Genomic DNA, 19,114 nt, shown 5'->3' with positions numbered 1-19,114 from the left:
CAGCTGATCAGGAAAAACTCCCCAAAAAACCCTTTAACAGGGAAAAAAAACGGTAGAAACCTCAGGAAGAGCAACTGAGGAGGGATCCCTCTTCCAGGACGGACAGACGTGCAATAGATGTCGTACAGAACAGATCAGCATAATAAATTAACAGTAATCCATATGACACAATGAGACAGAGAGAGAGAGAGAGAGAGAGAGAGAGAGAGGGAGAGATGCAGGTAATAACAGTAGCTTACAACAACATTAATGAAAGTAATAATATTATAGTTATAGTTCTGGCTACTGTGGTACAATATGTTGAAAGTATGTATTAATATCTGGCAGTATACATGTGTGACAATAGTCATATGTGTATAATAACAGTAGAAGTATGACTAATGACTAATGATGGCAGCAGCAGCAGGAGGCATCTGGCAGGACCACGGCAGCAGCACAACCACACACGTCACGCTGTCCAGGCACCGCTGTGATATGAGTTAATCTGAGAGACAGTGGAGCACAAAGGCTCCGGAGAAGAAGCCGAGTTAGTGACATCCAGAATGGACGAGTTAGCAAGATGCAGTAATAGGATACGAGAGAGAGAGAGAGAGAGAGAGAAGGTGCCCGGTGTATTATAGGGGGGTCCTCCGGCAGACTAGGCCTAAGTCAGCCTAACTAGGGGCTGGTACAGGGCAAGCCTGAGCCAGCCCTAACTATAAGCTTTATCAAAGAGGAAAGTCTTAAGTCTAGTCTTAAATGTGGAGACGGTGTCTGCCTCCCGGACCGTAACAGGAAGATGATTCCACAGGAGAGGAGCCTGATAGCTGAAGGCTCTGGCTCCTGATCTCACAGGAGACAATAATAAAGTCCCAACGTCCTCACAGGAGACAATAATAAAGTCCCAGTGTTGTACATTGATCCAGCCAAATGTAACCCTGGACGTCCACAGAGACGTCCGTACAGCGTTGAAAGTAGAGCTTTGTTCATTTTTATGAAAGTCACTGAGCATGGATCTGATAAAGCTGTTTCTGTGGTTTAAAGTTACCTGGATGATCGATGATGCCTCCACATAATCGGTCCCACCGAGCAGCTGACTTTCTGTTTAGCGCTCTGCTAACATGAACGGGTATAAAATAATTTAATCATGTGGCTCTTGTAGTTGTTCTCAGACTGAATGGATCAAATCCTCACACCCCACACTCAAAAAATGTCTCCACTGATTTACAGACGTCTCTCTCACAATGGAAGTTTATGGGAAAAGCATTTTTGGGCCCCATGAGGTCACATGACGGACCTCTGAACTGCAGTACCGTTGTGTGACCACTTTGACAACTGACTTCAGAGTCCAGCTAACTTCATAATGGCCCGATTAACTCCACACGTCATATTAGCGCTGTTAGCGTCTTATTAAGTTTGTTAGCATCCTGTTAGCACTATTATCATCTTATTATCTCTGTTAGCATCCTGTTAGCACTGTTAGCATCATTTCAACTCTGCATCCCGTTAGCACTGTTAGCATCTTGTTAGCACTATTATCATCTTATGAACTCTGTTAGCATCCTGTTAGCACTGTTAGCATCATTTCAACTCTGTTTGCATCCTGTTAGCACTGTCAGCATCCTGTAACAGGTTGTTATTTGAGCTAATGGGCTGCTAACAGAGCTAATAAGATGTCATCAGCGCTAACAGGATGCTAACTGAGTTAATAAGATGCTAACAGGATGCTAACAGAGTTAACAAAATGCTAACAGGATGCAACCAATGCTAACAGGTTGGTATTAGAGTTAATGGGCTGCTAATAGAGTCAATAATATGCTAACAGTGTTACCAGGATCCTAACAGTGTCCTGTTAGCACCGTTAGCACTGTTAGCAGCTGACTCTGTCCTTGTGTTTGTCTCCACAGGGTTTCTTTGTCTCTGTTTTCTACTGTTTTCTCAACAGTGAGGTAAAATGATCTTCTGTCACCTGTCGTTCACACGGTTCAAAACTCAGACACCTTTTGTTGATAATGAAACGTATTTACACACACAGACCAATGACCTGTCTGTCTGTGTCTCTGTCTGTCTCTGCCTGTCTGTCCATCTGTCTGTCCATCTGTCTGTCTGTGTACAGGTGCGCTCTGCGGTCAGGAAGCGTTGGATTCGTTGGCAGGACCGTCACTCCTTCCGGAGCCGGACAGTGCGTGCCACGTCACTGCCCACCTCACCAAGTAGAGTATCCTTCCACAGCATCAAACAGTCCTCCAACCTCTGACCTCTGACAGCGCTGAACTCACTCAACCTGTGATGTCACTCCACGATCAGGTCACAACAGCCAATCACAGTGCAGGACAGTTTGTGGAGCCAATCAGACAGTCTTGACTCTGGTCCCGCCTCTCTTCATGTGTTGACCAATCACCTACTTCCACTGGATGACGGACTGGTTTCAGGCACCTGTCTATGATTAATAATATTTATTTATTTTTTTTTTTTTTTAATTTATTTATTGATCAGTGAACTGTAACTGTCTGTTAATATGATCACCAGCTTCCTCCTGTTTAACAGAGCTAACAACAAACACACACACAAACGTTCGCTTGCTGGTTGCTTGGTAACCGTCTGACCCACAGACTGTAAATAAAGATAGACGACGTGTCTCCGTCTCCTCCTTCAGCTAAAATATTCAGATACAGTCGATGTCGAGTTCACACCCACATACACATTCAGCCAATAACGGGCAGCACCATTGATGGCGAGCACACCGATTGGCTCACACAGCTGCCAGTTGTGACATCACTCCAACTTTTAACATCAGATAACAAATTAAAACCATTTGAACATCAGCGTGATGAGAACGACATGAACCGACCCTCAGCTGGCATGGAGGGCCGGGGCTTATGACAGTCAGCCAGCAGGGGACCGTCCAGATGTTTTTGCTGTCATGTGATTGTTTTTATTTACAGTCTGTGGTCTTAATGTTTCATCTGAGCCGTCAAAACTACGACTCAGCAACAGGATGAAAAATAAAACTTTAAATTTCACCAAACAGGAAGTCAGTCCATCGTCACTGATGTCCTGTTACTGTCGTCGCTGACGTCCTGTTACTGTCATCGCTAACGTTCTGTTACTGTCGTCGCTGACGTCCTGTTACTGTCGTCACTGACGTCCTGTTACTGTCGTCGCTGACGTCCTGTTACTGTCGTCGCTGACGTCCTGTTACTGTCGTCGCTAACGTCCTGTTACTGTCGTCACTAACGTCCTGTTACTGTCGTCACTGACGTCCTGTTACTGTCGTCACTAAGGTCCTGTTACTGTCATCGCTGACGTCCTGTTACTGTCGTCACTAACGTCCTGTTACTGTCGTCACTAACGTCCTGTTACTGTCATCGCTGACGTCCTGTTACTGTCGTCACTGATAAGCCAACAGAAGAAGAAGAAGCAGACTGAGATTTCAACAGAAACCCTGAAGCACAAACAGCAGGATGACACCAGGGGGCACTGCAACAACACATAACAACTAATTATTAAACACATGTTAAATTCTGACAGAATGTTTTGTGAATCAAACTGAACTCAGACGGAGATCTGCGAGCGTCATGATGAAACCCAGGAAGTTGTCTTTAATACGCCGACGGTGTGTTTTTGTATATTTAATATGAATATTTGCACTTTGATGAGACAAACTGAACAAACAGCTGTAGATTTTCTGCACAGGTAAACTCCTCACCTGTCCTGAGGTAAACAGGCCAGTTTACGGCCCCACAGTAGAACTAACTGTAACCATAGTAACCACAGTAACCATAGTTACCATAGTTACCACAATAACCATAGTATAGTTAGGAAGTGTAGGTCTGTAGATGAAAACACTCAGGATGAAACACACACTGCTCCTCTTCCTCCTCTTACCTGAACTTATCTTTATTGTTATGCCTGTGTGTGTGTGTGTGTGTGTGTGTGTGTGTGAATATTAATTAAAGGCATTAATAATATCAGCTGGAGAAATCTTGATGATTTTAGTTTTTGTAAATATTTGATGAGCGGTTGCCGTCTGTATCTGCTGGTATCTAATAAACTTGTCCACAGGATGAACACTGTCGTCTTTACACCACAGGTCACAGACAGCCAATCACAGCTTCACATCATTACTCTCTGAGATGAGCTGAGCTTCAGGTCGAGTTCAGATGTTTGATTTCAGGTCCAGTCAAGTCTTTAAGGTTCAGACATGTCAAACTGATCTCAGAGAACCAAGAGTGATGAAGGCCGACTGCCGCGTCACCTCACATCACCGTGTCTCCGCCAAACTGAACACACCACAGAGACGTCATCCAATCAGCTCGTCCGTTCTGCTCCTGCTGAGAGGAAATAAGTCTCCACAGCAGCAGACGGCGGTCGTCTGTATTCATCAACAGGAAGAGCATCTTGATGCTAGTTAGCCAGTTAGCACATGAACAACACAATCAGAGCATATTTACGCCAGTGAACAAGAACACAAACCATCAGGAAACGTTTCTGCTGAAGGGAAAAATAATCTGACCTTATGGAACAAGTTGGTTTTGGACTTTAGCTCCTCCTTTACTCACTGACGCCCCTCTGCTCCTCACCTGAGCTCAGCCGACAGTCAGAGGGAGGTCATTCACTGACGGGCTCTGATGTTGATTCAACATGCTGAATCGGCTGAGAACCAGACGATGAGGGCAACAAATTCAATTTTCAATTCTATTCAATTTTATTTATAAAGCCCAATATCACAAATCACAATTTGCCTCACAGGGCTTTACAGCATACGACATCCCTCTGTCCTTATGACCCTCACAGCTGATCAGGAAAAACTCCCCAAAAAAACCTTTAACAGGGAAAAAAAACGGTAGAAACCTCAGGAAGAGCAACTGAGGAGGGATCCCTCTTCCAGGACGGACAGATGTGCAATAGATGTCGTACAGAACAGATCAGCATAATAAATTAACAGTAATCCGTATGACACAATGAGACAGAGAGAGAGAGAGATGCAGGTAATGACAGTAGCTTACAACAACATTAATGAAAGTAATAATATTATAGTTATAGTTCTGGCTACTGTGGTACAATATGTTGAAAGTATGTATTAATATCTGATAGTATACATATGTGATAATAATCATATGTGTATAATAACAGTAGAAGTATGACTAATGACTAATGATAACAGCAGCAGCAGGAGGCATCTGGCAGGACCACGGCAGCAGCACAACCACACACGTCACGCTGTCCAGGCACCGCTGTGATATGAGTTAATCTGAGAGACAGTGGAGCACAAAGGCTCCGGAGAAGAAGCCGAGTTAGTGACATCCAGAATGGCCGAGTTAGCAAGATGCAGTAATAGAATACAAGAGAGAGAGAGAGAGAAGGAGAGAGAGAGAAGGAGAGAAGGTGCCTGGTGTATTATGGGGGGTCCTCCGGCAGACTAGGCCTAAGTCAGCCTAACTAGGGGCTGGTACAGGGCAAGCCTGAGCCAGCCCTAACTATAAGCTTTATCAAAGAGGAAAGTCTTAAGTCTAGTCTTAAATGTGGAGACGGTGTCTGCCTCCCGGACCGTAACAGGAAGATGATTCCACAGGAGAGGAGCCTGATAGCTGAAGGCTCTGGCTCCTGATCTGCTTTTGGAGACTTTAGGGACCACGAGTAACCCTGCGTTCTCAGAGCGCAGTGTTCTGGTGGGATAATATGGCACTATGAGCTCTCTAAGATATGATGGAGCTTGACCATTTAGAGCTTTATAAGTTAACAGTAGGATTTTAAATTCAATTCTGGATTTTACAGGGAGCCAGTGCAGAGAAGCTAAAACAGGAGAAATATGATCTCGTTTCTTAGTTCCTGTTAGTACACGTGCTGCTGCATTCTGAATTAGCTGGAGAGTTTTTAAGGACTTACTAGAGCTACCTGATAATAGAGAGTTACAGTAATCCAGCCTTGAGGTAACAAAAGCGTGGACCAATTTTTCTGCATCTTTTCGAGTCAGGATAGGCCTAATTTTCACAATATTACGCAGATGAAAAAATGCAGTCCGTGAGGTTTGTTTTGAATGAGAATTAAAAGACAAATCTTGATCAAATATTACTCCGAGGTTTCTTACGGTAGTGCTAGAGGCCAGAGCAATACCATCTAGAGAAACTATGTCATCAGATAAAGAGTCTCTGAGTTGTTTGGGGCCAAGAACAATAACTTCAGTTTTGTCTGAATTTAACATCAGGAAATTGGTGCTCATCCAGGTTTTTATGTCTTTAAGGCAGTTATGGAGTTTAGTTAATTGATTACTTTCTTCTGGCTTCATCGATAAATACAACTGTGTATCATCCAAACCCTAACTGATGGCAGACTGTCAGTGTGCAATGTCTGGACCTTTAAAGACATGATGATAGTACAGGTGTTCTGCAGCTGTGTTAGGTCCTGATCCACAGTCAGTGTGTTACCTGTAGACGTCAGAGTCTGACATGAAGCTCAGTGATGTCCTGCTGTGGGCGGAGTCAGAAACACTTGAAATGAATCAGCATGAGTTTATTTGAACACTGTATTTAGAATATTTTCACTGCTTCACTTGAATGTTAATGAAGCTGTTATATCTCTGCTCTCATCACAGCCAGACTCCATTGATAAAACCAGTGATTTAACATCAGTGTGTTACTGCATGGCTGTGGTGTTTAAAGGGTTAATTCAGATTCACCAAAGTCACACAGTAACACAAACACACTAACTGATGGAGGCAGCAGTCAACCAGCAGCTCCTGTGTTCACTCATGTTAAATCACTGAGTCTGGCTGTGATGAGAACTTTACTGTCGCTGTCTGAAAAACACTGTCAACATAATGAGCACTTTCTTTAGGTGTCCCTGACTCCACCCACAGCAGGACATTGTTTAGTTTCAGTGTCAGACTCCAAACTGTGGATCAGGACCTCACACAACTTCACCTCACCTCTGAACTGTCCCTTTTAGGGGGCGATCACACCAAGATGAAACGCTAGAATCGCAACGGCAGTAAAACTAATGTTTTCCTATGATACGGCGCATCTGACCGGCGTTCAAGGGTCTTTTTAGACAGACGTTTTTCCGGCGGCTTTTTAGATGCGCATTTTTGTAGACGCTTCTTTTTAGACGCGTGTAGACGCTGAAAAGTTAAAATATTTTCAACTTTTTGAACTTCAGACGGCAGTAGCTAGCGCGCATTGAATAAGCGCTTCCAGCGTTTCAAGCTTCTTTGAAGCGTCTGCGTCTCTAGCGTCTCATTTCTGTGTGATCGCCCCCTAAGGCGTCCTCTGCTGCAGCTGAGGATCATGGGAATTTTTGTCACTCTGTCATATCACAGACTCTTTAAATCATGTTGTCACTTCAAGAACATTAAAGATGAAGCAGTGAGTCCATGTCTGACACAACGGTCCACACACACATGTCCACTGTGGACAACATGAGACAGAGGACACAGAGACAACAGGACAGAGACGGACGATCTTCATGAACCAACAGTCACAGGTGAGAGGAGTGATGTCATGAATGATGTCATGGATTTAAAAACAAACATGTTATGTGATGATGTGGTCATGTGATGTCATCAATGTGTTGTCATCAATTAACTACATTTTTACTTTACAGAACTGTGATGGGTTCTAACAGGTTCTATCAGGATCTAACAGGTTCTATCAGGCTCTAACAGGTTCTATCAGGCTCTAACAGGGTCTAAGACGATCTAATAGGTTCTAACAGGATCTAACAGGGTCTAAGAAGATCTAACAGGTTCTATCAGGATCTAACAGGGTCTAAGAGGATCTAACAGGTTCTATCAGGATCTAACAGGGTCTAAGAGGATCTAACAGGTTCTATCAGGCTCTAACAGGGTCTGAGAAGATCTAACAGGTTCTATCAGGATCTAACAGGGTCTAAGAGGATCTAACAGGATCTAACAGGGTCTAAGAGGATCTAATAGGTTCTAACAGGATCTAACAGGTTCTAAAAGGATCTATCAGGTTCTAACAGGATCGAATAGCTTCTAACAGGGTCTAAGAGGATCTAATAGGTTCTAAGAGGATCTATCAAGATCTAATAGATTCTAACATGATCTAACAGGGTCTAAGAGGTTCTAATAGGTTCTAACATGATCTAACAAGTTCTAAGAGGATCCAACAGGATCTAATGAGTTCTAATAGGTTCTAACATGATCCAACAGGTTCTAACAGGGTCTAAGAGGATCTAATAGGTTCTAACATGATCTAACAGGTTCTAAGAGGATCCAACAGGATCTAATGGGTTCTAATAGGTTCTAACAGGTTTTAACAGGATCTAACAGGTTCTAACAGTAGCTAACAGGTTCTTACAGGTTCTAACATGATCTTAAAGGTTTTAGCAGGTTCTAACAGGATCAAACAGCTTCTAACAGGATCTAAGAGGATCTAATAGGTTCTAACATGATCTGACAGGATCTAATGGGTTCTTACAGGTTCTAACAGGATTTAACAGGGTTTAACAGGTTCTCACAGGATCTAACAGGCTCTGACAGGGTCTAAGAGGATCTAATAGGTTATAACATGATCTAACAGGTTCTAAAAGGATCTATCAGGTTCTAACAGAGTCTAACAGGTTCTCACAGGTTCTCACAGGATTTTACAGGTTCCAACAGGTTCTAACAGGATCTTGCAGGGTCTAACAGGATCTTACAGGTTCTCGCCAGTTCTAACAAGTTCTCGCAGGTTCTAACAGGTTTTAACAAGTTCTCACAGGTTCTAACAGGTTCTCACAGGATCTTACAGGTTCTAACAGGTTTTAACGGGTTCTAACAGGATCTTACAGGATCTAATAGGTTCGAGCAGGATCTAACAGGGTTTAACAGGATCTAACAGGTTCTCGCAGGTTCTAACAGGTTCTCATGGGATCTTACAGGTTCTAACAGGTGCTAACAAGTTCTAACAGGTTCTAAAGGGTTCTAATAGGGTCTAACAAGATCTTACAGGATCTAACAGGGTCTAACAGGTTCTCACAGGTTCTAACAGGTTCTCACGGGATCTTGCAGGGTCTAACAGGATCTTACAGATTCTCACCAGTTTTAACAAGCTGTCGAAGGTTCTAACAGGTTCTCACAGGATCTTACAGGTTCTAACAGGTTTTAACAAGTTCTCGCAGGTTCTAACAGATTCTCACAGGTTCTAACAGGTTCTCACAGGATCTTACAGGTTCTAACAGGTTCTCACAGGATTTTACAGGTTCCAACAGGTTCTAACAGGATTTTGCAGGGTCTAACAGGATCTTACAGGTTCTCACCGGTTCTAACAAGTTCTAACAGGTTTTAACGGGTTCTCACAGGATCTTACAAGTTCTAACAGGTTCTAACAGGTTTTAACGGGTTCTAACAGGATCTTACAAGTTCTAACAGGTTCTAACAGGATCTTACAGGTTTTAACGGGTTCTAACAGGATCTTACAGGTTTTAACGGGTTCTAACAGGATCTTACAGGTTTTAACGGGAGTCAAAGGGGTTTGGATGAATGAATGAATGAATGAATAAGAAGGTGGCAGGTGCACATTGAAATTCCTCAGAGTAAAGACACAGCAGAGAACATGTCCGAATGACATCATCTGATTCAGAACTCTTCCTCCTCGATAATGTGTTAATGTGCGTTGTTTACATTATTAAAACATCGTCAATATGTGATTAATGAGTTATTAATTAATGATGGTTCAGCAGTGTTGACTTTCTGTTTCTTCTGATTTAACAAATAAACACCTTACTTTTCTGACTGGAGTTGACGTCATCTCTGCTCCTGTGACTCTGTGTCATGTTTGCTGGTATAAAAACAACAACAATAATAAACGTTGTGATTACTGTGATCAGCTGGTGGTTCATTCATAATTATTAATATTGATAATAATGAACATGGTTCCTGTGAGCAGCCTGTACTGAGTTCTCAGCAGTGAGCTTCAGTCTCTGAACTCTACAGTTGTGTTGATGACATCAGAATGACGGCGGTGATTGATGGGCGTGGTTGAGCAGAGAACCGGAAGTAGATACAGACGGTGTGTAATTATTATTATTGATCTGATCAAACTCTGATCAGGTAGGAATATTAATTACTAAGGATCAACAGAGGAGAAGTGCTTTGAATTTTAACTCTATTATACAAAAAAACTCAAAGAAAACTAAACCAATGGCTCTTGCGGGACCTCTCGCTAAGAGGCAGAATATTAATTACTAAAGCAGAGGGAATCTCCCGATTGACATATGCAGCTTTGGCTCTTCATCTTGACAATAAATTATTAAAAGAGACTGACAAAATGCTTTTCGATTTCGTATGGAAAAATAGGACACATCATTTGAGGAAAACAGTTCTTATGAATTCATATGAAAATGGTGGACTTAATTTTTTAGATTTCTCTACATTAAATAATACATTTAAAATAAATTGGCTGAAACAGTTTTTCAGAAATCCTATGTCCATTTGGTATACTATACCGCTCCATATATTGACTAAGCTGGGTGGCTTAAACTTTTTCCTTGTTTGTAACTATAATATTGATAAAATCCCTGTTAAAATCTCTGCCTTTCATCGCCAGGCTTTTTTATCATAGTGTCTCATCTACAAACATAATTTTTCACCTCATAACTACTTTATGTGAAATAACAAGGACATCTTATTCAAACACAAATCTCTTTTTTTTGGAATATTGGTTTCACAATAATATTGTATTGGTAAATCAGTTATTCAATAGGGTTGGTCTTCTTTTTACTTATGAAGAGTTTATGTCAGAATATAATATCCCTGTAACACATTATGCCACAGTCTTTGGTGCAATTCCCTCTGGAATCTGTATGCTGTTTAAATCTCAACCAAGGATTAATGCTCAACAGATGCCCTTGTTATCTCCAGCAGACACTCTCGTAGGCAAACTTTGTTTTTCTGGTTATTCTCGTAACAACAACAGTTCCATAAGAGCTCTGTTCCAAAAAGATATTACTACATTACCACATGTGATTTCATATTGGAATCAATTTGTGGATGATATTACATGGAGGAAAGCCTGGCTTTTACCTAATCGATACTTAGTTACAAATAAAGTTAAGGAAATCTCTTTTAAACTCATTCACAAATTCGATCCAGCTAAAAACTATATCAAAAAAAGATTTAAAAAGGAAATTGATGTGAGTTGTAGTTTCTGTGATAATATCCCGAGACTGTTGTTCATTTATTTTGGTATTGCCCTGTTGTTAAAAGATTCTGGCAGAGCTTATGTGATTTTGTTTGTGATAATATTGATGCTGATTTTGTTTTGCTTTGGAGGAATGTAGTGTTTGGTCTCTTAAAAAATGATAATGCACAGAAAAAAACACACATACATGATTAATTATATTATTATAAGGGCCAAATTTCATATTCATCGATGTAAGTTCACAAATAGAAAACCTTACTTTGTTGCTTTCCATAAAGAGATCAAACAATACATTCATTCAATCCAGTACTCTCAAAAACTAAAAGCAATTAGAACTGTGACTGCTTGCACTATGTTAAATATATTTTTGTAGCTCTCTTTATACTGTGTACCCCCTAGCAGTGTTCTGTAACGTTAATGAAAAAGTACTTTTTTTCATTGTACTGAATATTATTCTTACTATGTACTTTTTACCTGTGTTTTATAAATAAAGTTTATTATAAAAAAAACTGATAAGATTTTTAATCAGTAAATAAAGTTTAATAAAAATGTCTGGTTCTTCACTGAATGATCTCCATCATCATCATCCGTGTCACGGGGCAGTGGTGCAGCAGGTTACCATGGCAACAGCAGCCTCCGCTCCCGGCATGCAACAGCAGCCGAGCGCCGCCCTCAGAGAGCGGCAGCAGGGTGGAGCAGCAGACAGACGGACGGACGGACAGCATCCAGGAGGTAAGATACGGAGACATCCCTCACCTGTCTGTCTGTCTGTCTGTCCCCCACCTGTCTGTCTCTCTCTGTCTTTGTCCTCTCTGCTTCACGTGTCTCTGCCGCTCCGCTCACTGAAGGCGGAGAGGCGGCAGACGCGTCAGCGGTATTTACCGCTCCGCATGTTAGCCTGCAGCTGAAGAGGAGCACAGGGAGGAGAACAGGGAGGTGCACCATAGGCCTGCAGATAGAGGAGTAGCAGAGAGGAGACACAGACACATGGTGCACCTCCCTGTTCTCCTCCCTGTGCTCCTCATAGGCCTGCAGATAGAGGAGTGGCAGAGAGGAGACACAGACACATGGTGCACCTCCCTGTTCTCCTCCCTGTGCTCCTCATAGGCCTGCAGATAGAGGAGTGGCAGAGAGGAGACACAGACACATGGTGCACCTCCCTGTTCTCCTCCCTGTGCTCCTCATAGGCCTGCAGATAGAGGAGTGGCAGAGAGAAGACACAGACACATGGTGCACCTCCCTGTTCTCCTCCCTGTGCTCCTCATAGGCCTGCAGATAGAGGAGTAGCAGAGAGGAGACACAGACACATGGTGCACCTCCCTGTTCTCCTCTCTGTGCTCTCTGCTACGCCTCTATCTGCAGGCTGAAAGCGGAACAGGGAGGAGGGTGGTCTATGTGTCCCTGCTCCTCTTCGCTGCTCCCTCCTGCCACCCCCTATCCGCTCAAGTGGAGAACAGGAGGAAAGCAGGAGGAGAGCAGGGAGGCACACCATATGTCTCTGCTGCTCCTCTGTCTGCAAGCCAAAGTGGCCTCAGATCAGACACACAGAGGAGGAGGTGACAGGTGGAGAAGGTGAAGAGGAGAGCGGGGAGGTGCTTGGGTGTCAGGGTGGATGATTGACATGTGGAGGAGGTGACAGTTGAGTTGAATAGAAACTGAATTTATTGTGTTTGTTGCTGCAACATTATCATCATCATCATCATTATCATAATGGAGGAGTGACTGTTACTAAGCATGCTGACTGACTCCTCTTCACCTCCTCTTCTCGTCTGTAGGAGTGATGATGGATGGAGACTCTGCCCCCCTGGGAGACGGCCCTGCCTCTGAGGAGCAGTGCATGATGGGAGGTTAGTGTCATTGTTCATTCATTAACATCCTGCTGCTGCTACAGATAGCCTCAGTCTGTGGTGATGTGTAGCTGCAGATAGCCTCAGTCTATGGTGATGTGTAGCTGCAGTTAGCCTCAGTCTGTGGCGATGTGTAGCTGCAGTTAGCCTCAGTCTGTGGCGATGTGTAGCTGCAGTTAGCCTCAGTCTGTGGCGATGTGTAGCTGCAGATAGCCTCAGTCTATGGTGATGTGTAGCTGCAGTTAGCCTCAGTCTGTGGCGATGTGTAGCTGCAGTTAGCCTCAGTCTGTGGCGATGTGTAGCTGCAGTTAGCCTCAGTCTGTGGCGATGTGTAGCTGCAGATAGCCTCAGTCTATGGTGATGTGTAGCTGCAGTTAGCCTCAGTCTGTGGCGATGTGTAGCTGCAGTTAGCCTCAGTCTGTGGCGATGTGTAGCTGCAGTTAGCCTCAGTCTGTGGCGATGTGTAGCTGCAGTTAGCCTCAGTCTGTGGCGATGTGTAGCTGCAGATAGCCTCAGTCTGTGGCGATGTGTAGCTGCAGTTAGCCTCAGTCTGTGGTGATGTGTAGCTGCAGTTGGCCTCAGTCTGTGGCGATGTGTAGCTGCAGATAGCCTCAGTCTGTGGTGATGTGTAGCTGCAGTTAGCCTCAGTCTGTGGTGATGTGTAGCTGCAGTTGGCCTCAGTCTGTGGCGATGTGTAGCTGCAGATAGCCTCAGTCTGTGGTGATGTGTAGCTGCAGTTAGCCTCAGTCTGTGGCGATGTGTAGCTGCAGATAGCCTCAGTCTGTGGCGATGTGTAGCTGCAGTTAGCCTCAGTCTGTGGCGATGTGTAGCTGCAGATAGCCTCAGTCTGTGGCGATGTGTAGCTGCAGATAGCCTCAGTCTGTGGCGATGTGTAGCTGCAGATAGCCTCAGTCTGTGGCGATGTGTAGCTGCAGATAGCCTCAGTCTGTGGCGATGTGTAGCTGCAGTTAGCCTCAGTCTGTGGCGATGTGTAGCTGCAGATAGCCTCAGTCTGTGGCGATGTGTAGCTGCAGATAGCCTCAGTCTGTGGTGATGTGTAGCTGCAGTTAGCCTCAGTCTGTGGCGATGTGTAGCTGCAGATAGCCTCAGTCTGTGGCGATGTGTAGCTGCAGATAGCCTCAGTCTGTGGTGATGTGTAGCTGCAGATAGCCTCAGTCTGTGGCGATGTGTAGCTGCAGATAGCCTCAGTCTGTGGCGATGTGTAGCTGCAGTTAGCCTCAGTCTGTGGTGATGTGTAGCTGCAGATAGCCTCAGTCTGTGGCGATGTGTAGCTGCAGATAGCCTCAGTCTGTGGTGATGTGTAGCTGCAGTTAGCCTCAGTCTGTGGCGATGTGTAGCTGCAGATAGCCTCAGTCTGTGGCGATGTGTAGCTGCAGATAGCCTCAGTCTGTGGCGATGTGTAGCTGCAGATAGCCTCAGTCTGTGGCGATGTGTAGCTGCAGATAGCCTCAGTCTGTGGCGATGTGTAGCTGCAGATAGCCTCAGTCTGTGGCGATGTGTAGCTGCAGTTGGCCTCAGTCTATGGCGATGTGTAACTGCAGATAGCCTCAGTCTGTGGCGATGTGTAGCTGCAGTTGGCCTCAGTCTGTGGCGATGTGTAGCTGCAGATAGCCTCAGTCTGTGGCGATGTGTAGCTGCAGATAGCCTCAGTCTGTGGCGATGTGTAGCTGCAGATAGCCTCAGTCTGTGGCGATGTGTAGCTGCAGATAGCCTCAGTCTGTGGCGATGTGTAGCTGCAGATAGCCTCAGTCTGTGGCGATGTGTAGCTGCAGATAGCCTTAGTCTGTGGCGATGTGTAGCTGCAGATAGCCTCAGTCTGTGGCGATGTGTAGCTGCAGATAGCCTCAGTCTGTGGCGATGTGTAGCTGTAGATAGCCTCAGTCTGTGGCGATGTGTAGCTGCAGTTGGCCTCAGTCTGTGGCGATGTGTAGCTGCAGTTGGCCTCAGTCTGTGGCGATGTGTAGCTGCAGATAGCCTCAGTCTGTGGTGATGTGTAGCTGCAGTTGGCCTCAGTCTGTGGTGATGTGTAGCTGCAGATAGCCTCAGTCTGTGGTGATGTGTAGCTGCAGATAGCCTCAGTCTGTGGTGATGTGTAGCTGCAGATAGCCTCAGTCTGTGGCGATGTGTAGCTGCAGATAGCCTCAGTCTGTGGCGATGTGTAGCTGCAGATAGCCTCAGTCTGTGGCAATGTGTAGCTGCAGTTAGCCTCAGTCTGTGGTGATGTGTAGCTGCAGATAGCCTCAGTCTGTGGCGATGTGTAGCTGCAGATAGCCTCAGTCTGTGGTGATGTGTAGCTGCAGTTAGCCTCAGTCTGTGGCGATGTGTAGCTGCAGTTAGCCTCAGTCTGTGGCGATGTGTAGCTGCAGTTGGCCTCAGTCTGTGGCGATGTGTAGCTGCAGATAGCCTCAGTCTGTGGCGATGTGTAGCTGCAGATAGCCTCAGTCTGTGGCGATGTGTAGCTGCAGATAGCCTCAGTCTGTGGCGATGTGTAGCTGCAGATAGCCTCAGTCTGTGGCGATGTGTAGCTGCAGATAGCCTCAGTCTGTGGTGATGTGTAGCTGCAGATAGCCTCAGTCTGTGGCGATGTGTAGCTGCAGATAGCCTCAGTCTGTGGCGATGTGTAGCTGCAGATAGCCTCAGTCTGTGGCGATGTGTAGCTGCAGATAGCCTCAGTCTGTGGCGATGTGTAGCTGCAGATAGCCTCAGTCTGTGGCGATGTGTAGCTGCAGATAGCCTCAGTCTGTGGCGATGTGTAGCTGTAGATAGCCTCAGTCTGTGGCGATGTGTAGCTGCAGTTGGCCTCAGTCTGTGGTGATGTGTAGCTGCAGATAGCCTCAGTCTGTGGTGATGTGTAGCTGCAGATAGCCTCAGTCTGTGGTGATGTGTAGCTGCAGATAGCCTCAGTCTGTGGTGATGTGTAGCTGCAGATAGCCTCAGTCTGTGGCGATGTGTAGCTGCAGATAGCCTCAGTCTGTGGTGATGTGTAGCTGCAGATAGCCTCAGTCTGTGGCGATGTGTAGCTGCAGATAGCCTCAGTCTGTGGCGATGTGTAGCTGCAGATAGCCTCAGTCTGTGGTGATGTGTAGCTGCAGATAGCCTCAGTCTGTGGTGATGTGTAGCTGCAGATAGCCTCAGTCTGTGGCGATGTGTAGCTGCAGATAGCCTCAGTCTGTGGCGATGTGTAGCTGCAGATAGCCTCAGTCTGTGGCGATGTGTAGCTGCAGATAGCCTCAGTCTGTGGTGATGTGTAGCTGCAGATAGCCTCAGTCTGTGGTGATGTGTAGCTGCAGATAGCCTCAGTCTGTGGCGATGTGTAGCTGCAGTTAGCCTCAGTCTGTGGTGATGTGTAGCTGCAGATAGCCTCAGTCTGTGGCGATGTGTAGCTGCAGTTAGCCTCAGTCTGTGGTGATGTGTAGCTGCAGTTAGCCTCAGTCTGTGGCGATGTGTAGCTGCAGTTAGCCTCAGTCTGTGGCGATGTGTAGCTGTAGTTAGCCTCAGTCTGTGGTGATGTGTAGCTGCAGATAGCCTCAGTCTGTGGCGATGTGTAGCTGCAGATAGCCTCAGTCTGTGGTGATGTGTAGCTGTAGTTAGCCTCAGTCTGTGGTGATGTGTAGCTGCAGATAGCCTCAGTCTGTGGCGATGTGTAGCTGCAGATAGCCTCAGTCTGTGGTGATGTGTAGCTGCAGATAGCCTCAGTCTGTGGTTATGTGTAGCTGTAGTTAGCCTCAGTCTGTGGTGATGTGTAGCTGCAGATAGCCTCAGTCTGTGGCGATGTGTAGCTGCAGTTAGCCTCAGTCTGTGGTGATGTGTAGCTGCAGATAGCCTCAGTCTGTGGCGATGTGTAGCTGCAGATAGCCTCAGTCTGTGGTGATGTGTAGCTGCAGATAGCCTCAGTCTGTGGTGATGTGTAGCTGCAGTTAGCCTCAGTCTGTGGCGATGTGTAGCTGCAGATAGCCTCAGTCTGTGGCGATGTGTAGCTGCAGATAGCCTCAGTCTGTGGCGATGTGTAGCTGCAGATAGCCTCAGTCTGTGGTGATGTGTAGCTGCAGATAGCCTCAGTCTGTGGCGATGTGTAGCTGCAGATAGCCTCAGTCTGTGGTGATGTGTAGCTGCAGATAGCCTCAGTCTGTGGCGATGTGTAGCTGCAGATAGCCTCAGTCTGTGGCGATGTGTAGCTGTAGTTAGCCTCAGTCTGTGGTGATGTGTAGCTGCAGATAGCCTCAGTCTGTGGCGATGTGTAGCTGCAGATAGCCTCAGTCTGTGGCGATGTGTAGCTGCAGTTGGCCTCAGTCTGTGGCGATGTGTAGCTGCAGTTGGCCTCAGTCTGTGGCGATGTGTAGCTGCAGATAGCCTCAGTCTGTGGCGATGTGTAGCTGCAGTTGGCCTCAGTCTGTGGCGATGTGTAGCTGCAGATAGCCTCAGTCTGTGGCGATGTGTAGCTGCAGATAGCCTCAGTCTGTGGCGATGTGTAGCTGCAGATAGCCTCAGTCTGTGGTGATGTGTAGCTGCAGATAGCCTCAGTCTGTGGTGATGTGTAGCTGCAGATAGCCTCAGTCTGTGGCGATGTGTAGCTGCAGTTAGCCTCAGTCTGTGGTGATGTGTAGCTGCAGATAGCCTCAGTCTGTGGCGATGTGTAGCTGCAGATAGCCTCAGTCTGTGGTGATGTGTAGCTGCAGTTAGCCTCAGTCTGTGGTGATGTGTAGCTGCAGATAGCCTCAGTCTGTGGCGATGTGTAGCTGCAGATAGCCTCAGTCTGTGGTGATGTGTAGCTGCAGTTAGCCTCAGTCTGTGGTGATGTGTAGGTGTAGTTAGCCTCAGTCTGTGGTGATGTGTAGCTGCAGATAGCCTCAGTCTGTGGTGATGTGTAGCTGCAGATAGCCTCAGTCTGTGGTGATGTGTAGCTGCAGATAGCCTCAGTCTGTGGCGATGTGTAGCTGCAGTTAGCCTCAGTCTGTGGCGATGTGTAGCTGCAGATAGCCTCAGTCTGTGGTTATGTGTAGCTGCAGATAGCCTCAGTCTGTGGCGATGTGTAGCTGCAGATAGCCTCAGTCTGTGGTTATGTGTAGCTGCAGATAGCCTCAGTCTGTGGTTATGTGTAGCTGCAGATAGCCTCAGTCTGTGGCGATGTGTAGCTGCAGATAGCCTCAGTCTGTGGCGATGTGTAGCTGCAGTTAGCCTCAGTCTGTGGTTATGTGTAGCTGCAGTTAGCCTCAGTCTGTGGTGATGTGTAGCTGCAGATAGCCTCAGTCTGTGGTTATGTGTAGCTGCAGATAGCCTCAGTCTGTGGTGATGTGTAGCTGCAGTTGGCCTCAGTCTGTGGTGATGTGTAGCTGCTCTTGTGTTATGTCTTCTTCTTGTGTTGAAACAGATGCAGCAGCTGTGAAGGAAGCAGCAGAGGAAGTGGTGAAGGTAAAACCAACATGAAGCAGCTATAAACCTTGACATGACATCATAAAAAACATGTTGCATGTATGTTGATATAAAGTTGGAGTACATGTTGTCGTGAGTTCTGGAGTAAAAGGTTTAAAGTTCTGTTCAGAGCGCTCCGTGTCTCTTTGTCGCTGGTTCTGGTCGTCTTCACTTCGGCCTGGTGGACTGGTTCCCTGGTGGTTTTCTTGTGGGTCGGCATCTTTCAGGCTCAGAGTGCGTCCCTCACACGAGGGTGTGTTCCTGCTGTTGGTGTTTCACTTCCTGTGTCCTTCCTGTCTCACCTGCTGAAGCAGCGCAGGTTTACATTTGGTTTCTCCTCCCACACTTTGTCTTCTCTTGATGAATTCCCCGGCCTCGCTGTGATGTCACTTTGGCTCGTCTGCAGCTGCGTTTCCTGAGGATCTTGAGCTCATCAGTCGTCGCTGTTCCAGTCTATTCTGTGTCCTGATTGGTCCATCTTCTGTCCTGCCTCTCCGTGTACCGCTGGTCTTCTTCGTATTGTGCTGGTAGTCTCAGAGGGTATCCATGTGGTGGAGCGGTCACTCATGGAGCCGTCCACACCTGGTACAGTCCTCCCTGACTGACTATCCTAACCTTCTTCCTGTCACAACTCCACAGATGTTTAACCCCTTGAATCCTAGAACATCTGTGAGAGGTGGAGCAGCAGTAGAGACGTCTTCCTGCAGCTGGCTG

The 19,114-nt window shown here is 46.0% G+C and overlaps 2 protein-coding genes across 3 annotated transcripts in view; both read left to right on the top strand.

Annotated features, from left to right (window-relative positions):
* The window catches only part of crhr1 (corticotropin releasing hormone receptor 1), a 72,698-nt gene extending 68,655 nt beyond the window's left edge, over window positions 1-4,043 (top strand). The window contains exons 13-14 of one of the 2 annotated variants that reach the window (XM_033643817.2): window positions 1,887-1,928; window positions 2,096-4,043. In XM_033643817.2, the coding sequence (XP_033499708.1) occupies window positions 1,887-1,928; window positions 2,096-2,236 (183 nt within the window). In that variant the 3' untranslated portion in view covers window positions 2,237-4,043. The remainder of the gene's footprint in view (window positions 1-1,886; window positions 1,929-2,095) is intronic. The other variant, XM_033643818.2, reaches the window with a different exon arrangement.
* Window positions 4,044-11,743: 7,700 nt separating this feature from the next.
* maptb (microtubule-associated protein tau b) overlaps window positions 11,744-19,114 on the top strand; it is a 23,085-nt gene continuing 15,714 nt past the window's right edge. Inside the window, exons 1-3 of the mRNA XM_033643734.2 lie at window positions 11,744-11,855; window positions 12,899-12,970; window positions 18,360-18,400. Coding sequence (XP_033499625.2) covers window positions 11,744-11,855; window positions 12,899-12,970; window positions 18,360-18,400 — 225 coding nt within the window. The remainder of the gene's footprint in view (window positions 11,856-12,898; window positions 12,971-18,359; window positions 18,401-19,114) is intronic.

This window comes from Epinephelus lanceolatus, chromosome 18 (genome assembly GCF_041903045.1).
Source record: "Epinephelus lanceolatus isolate andai-2023 chromosome 18, ASM4190304v1, whole genome shotgun sequence".
In the NCBI taxonomy this organism is placed as follows: Eukaryota; Metazoa; Chordata; class Actinopteri; order Perciformes; family Serranidae; genus Epinephelus; species Epinephelus lanceolatus.
This window is presented reverse-complemented; position numbering and strand designations above follow the sequence as displayed.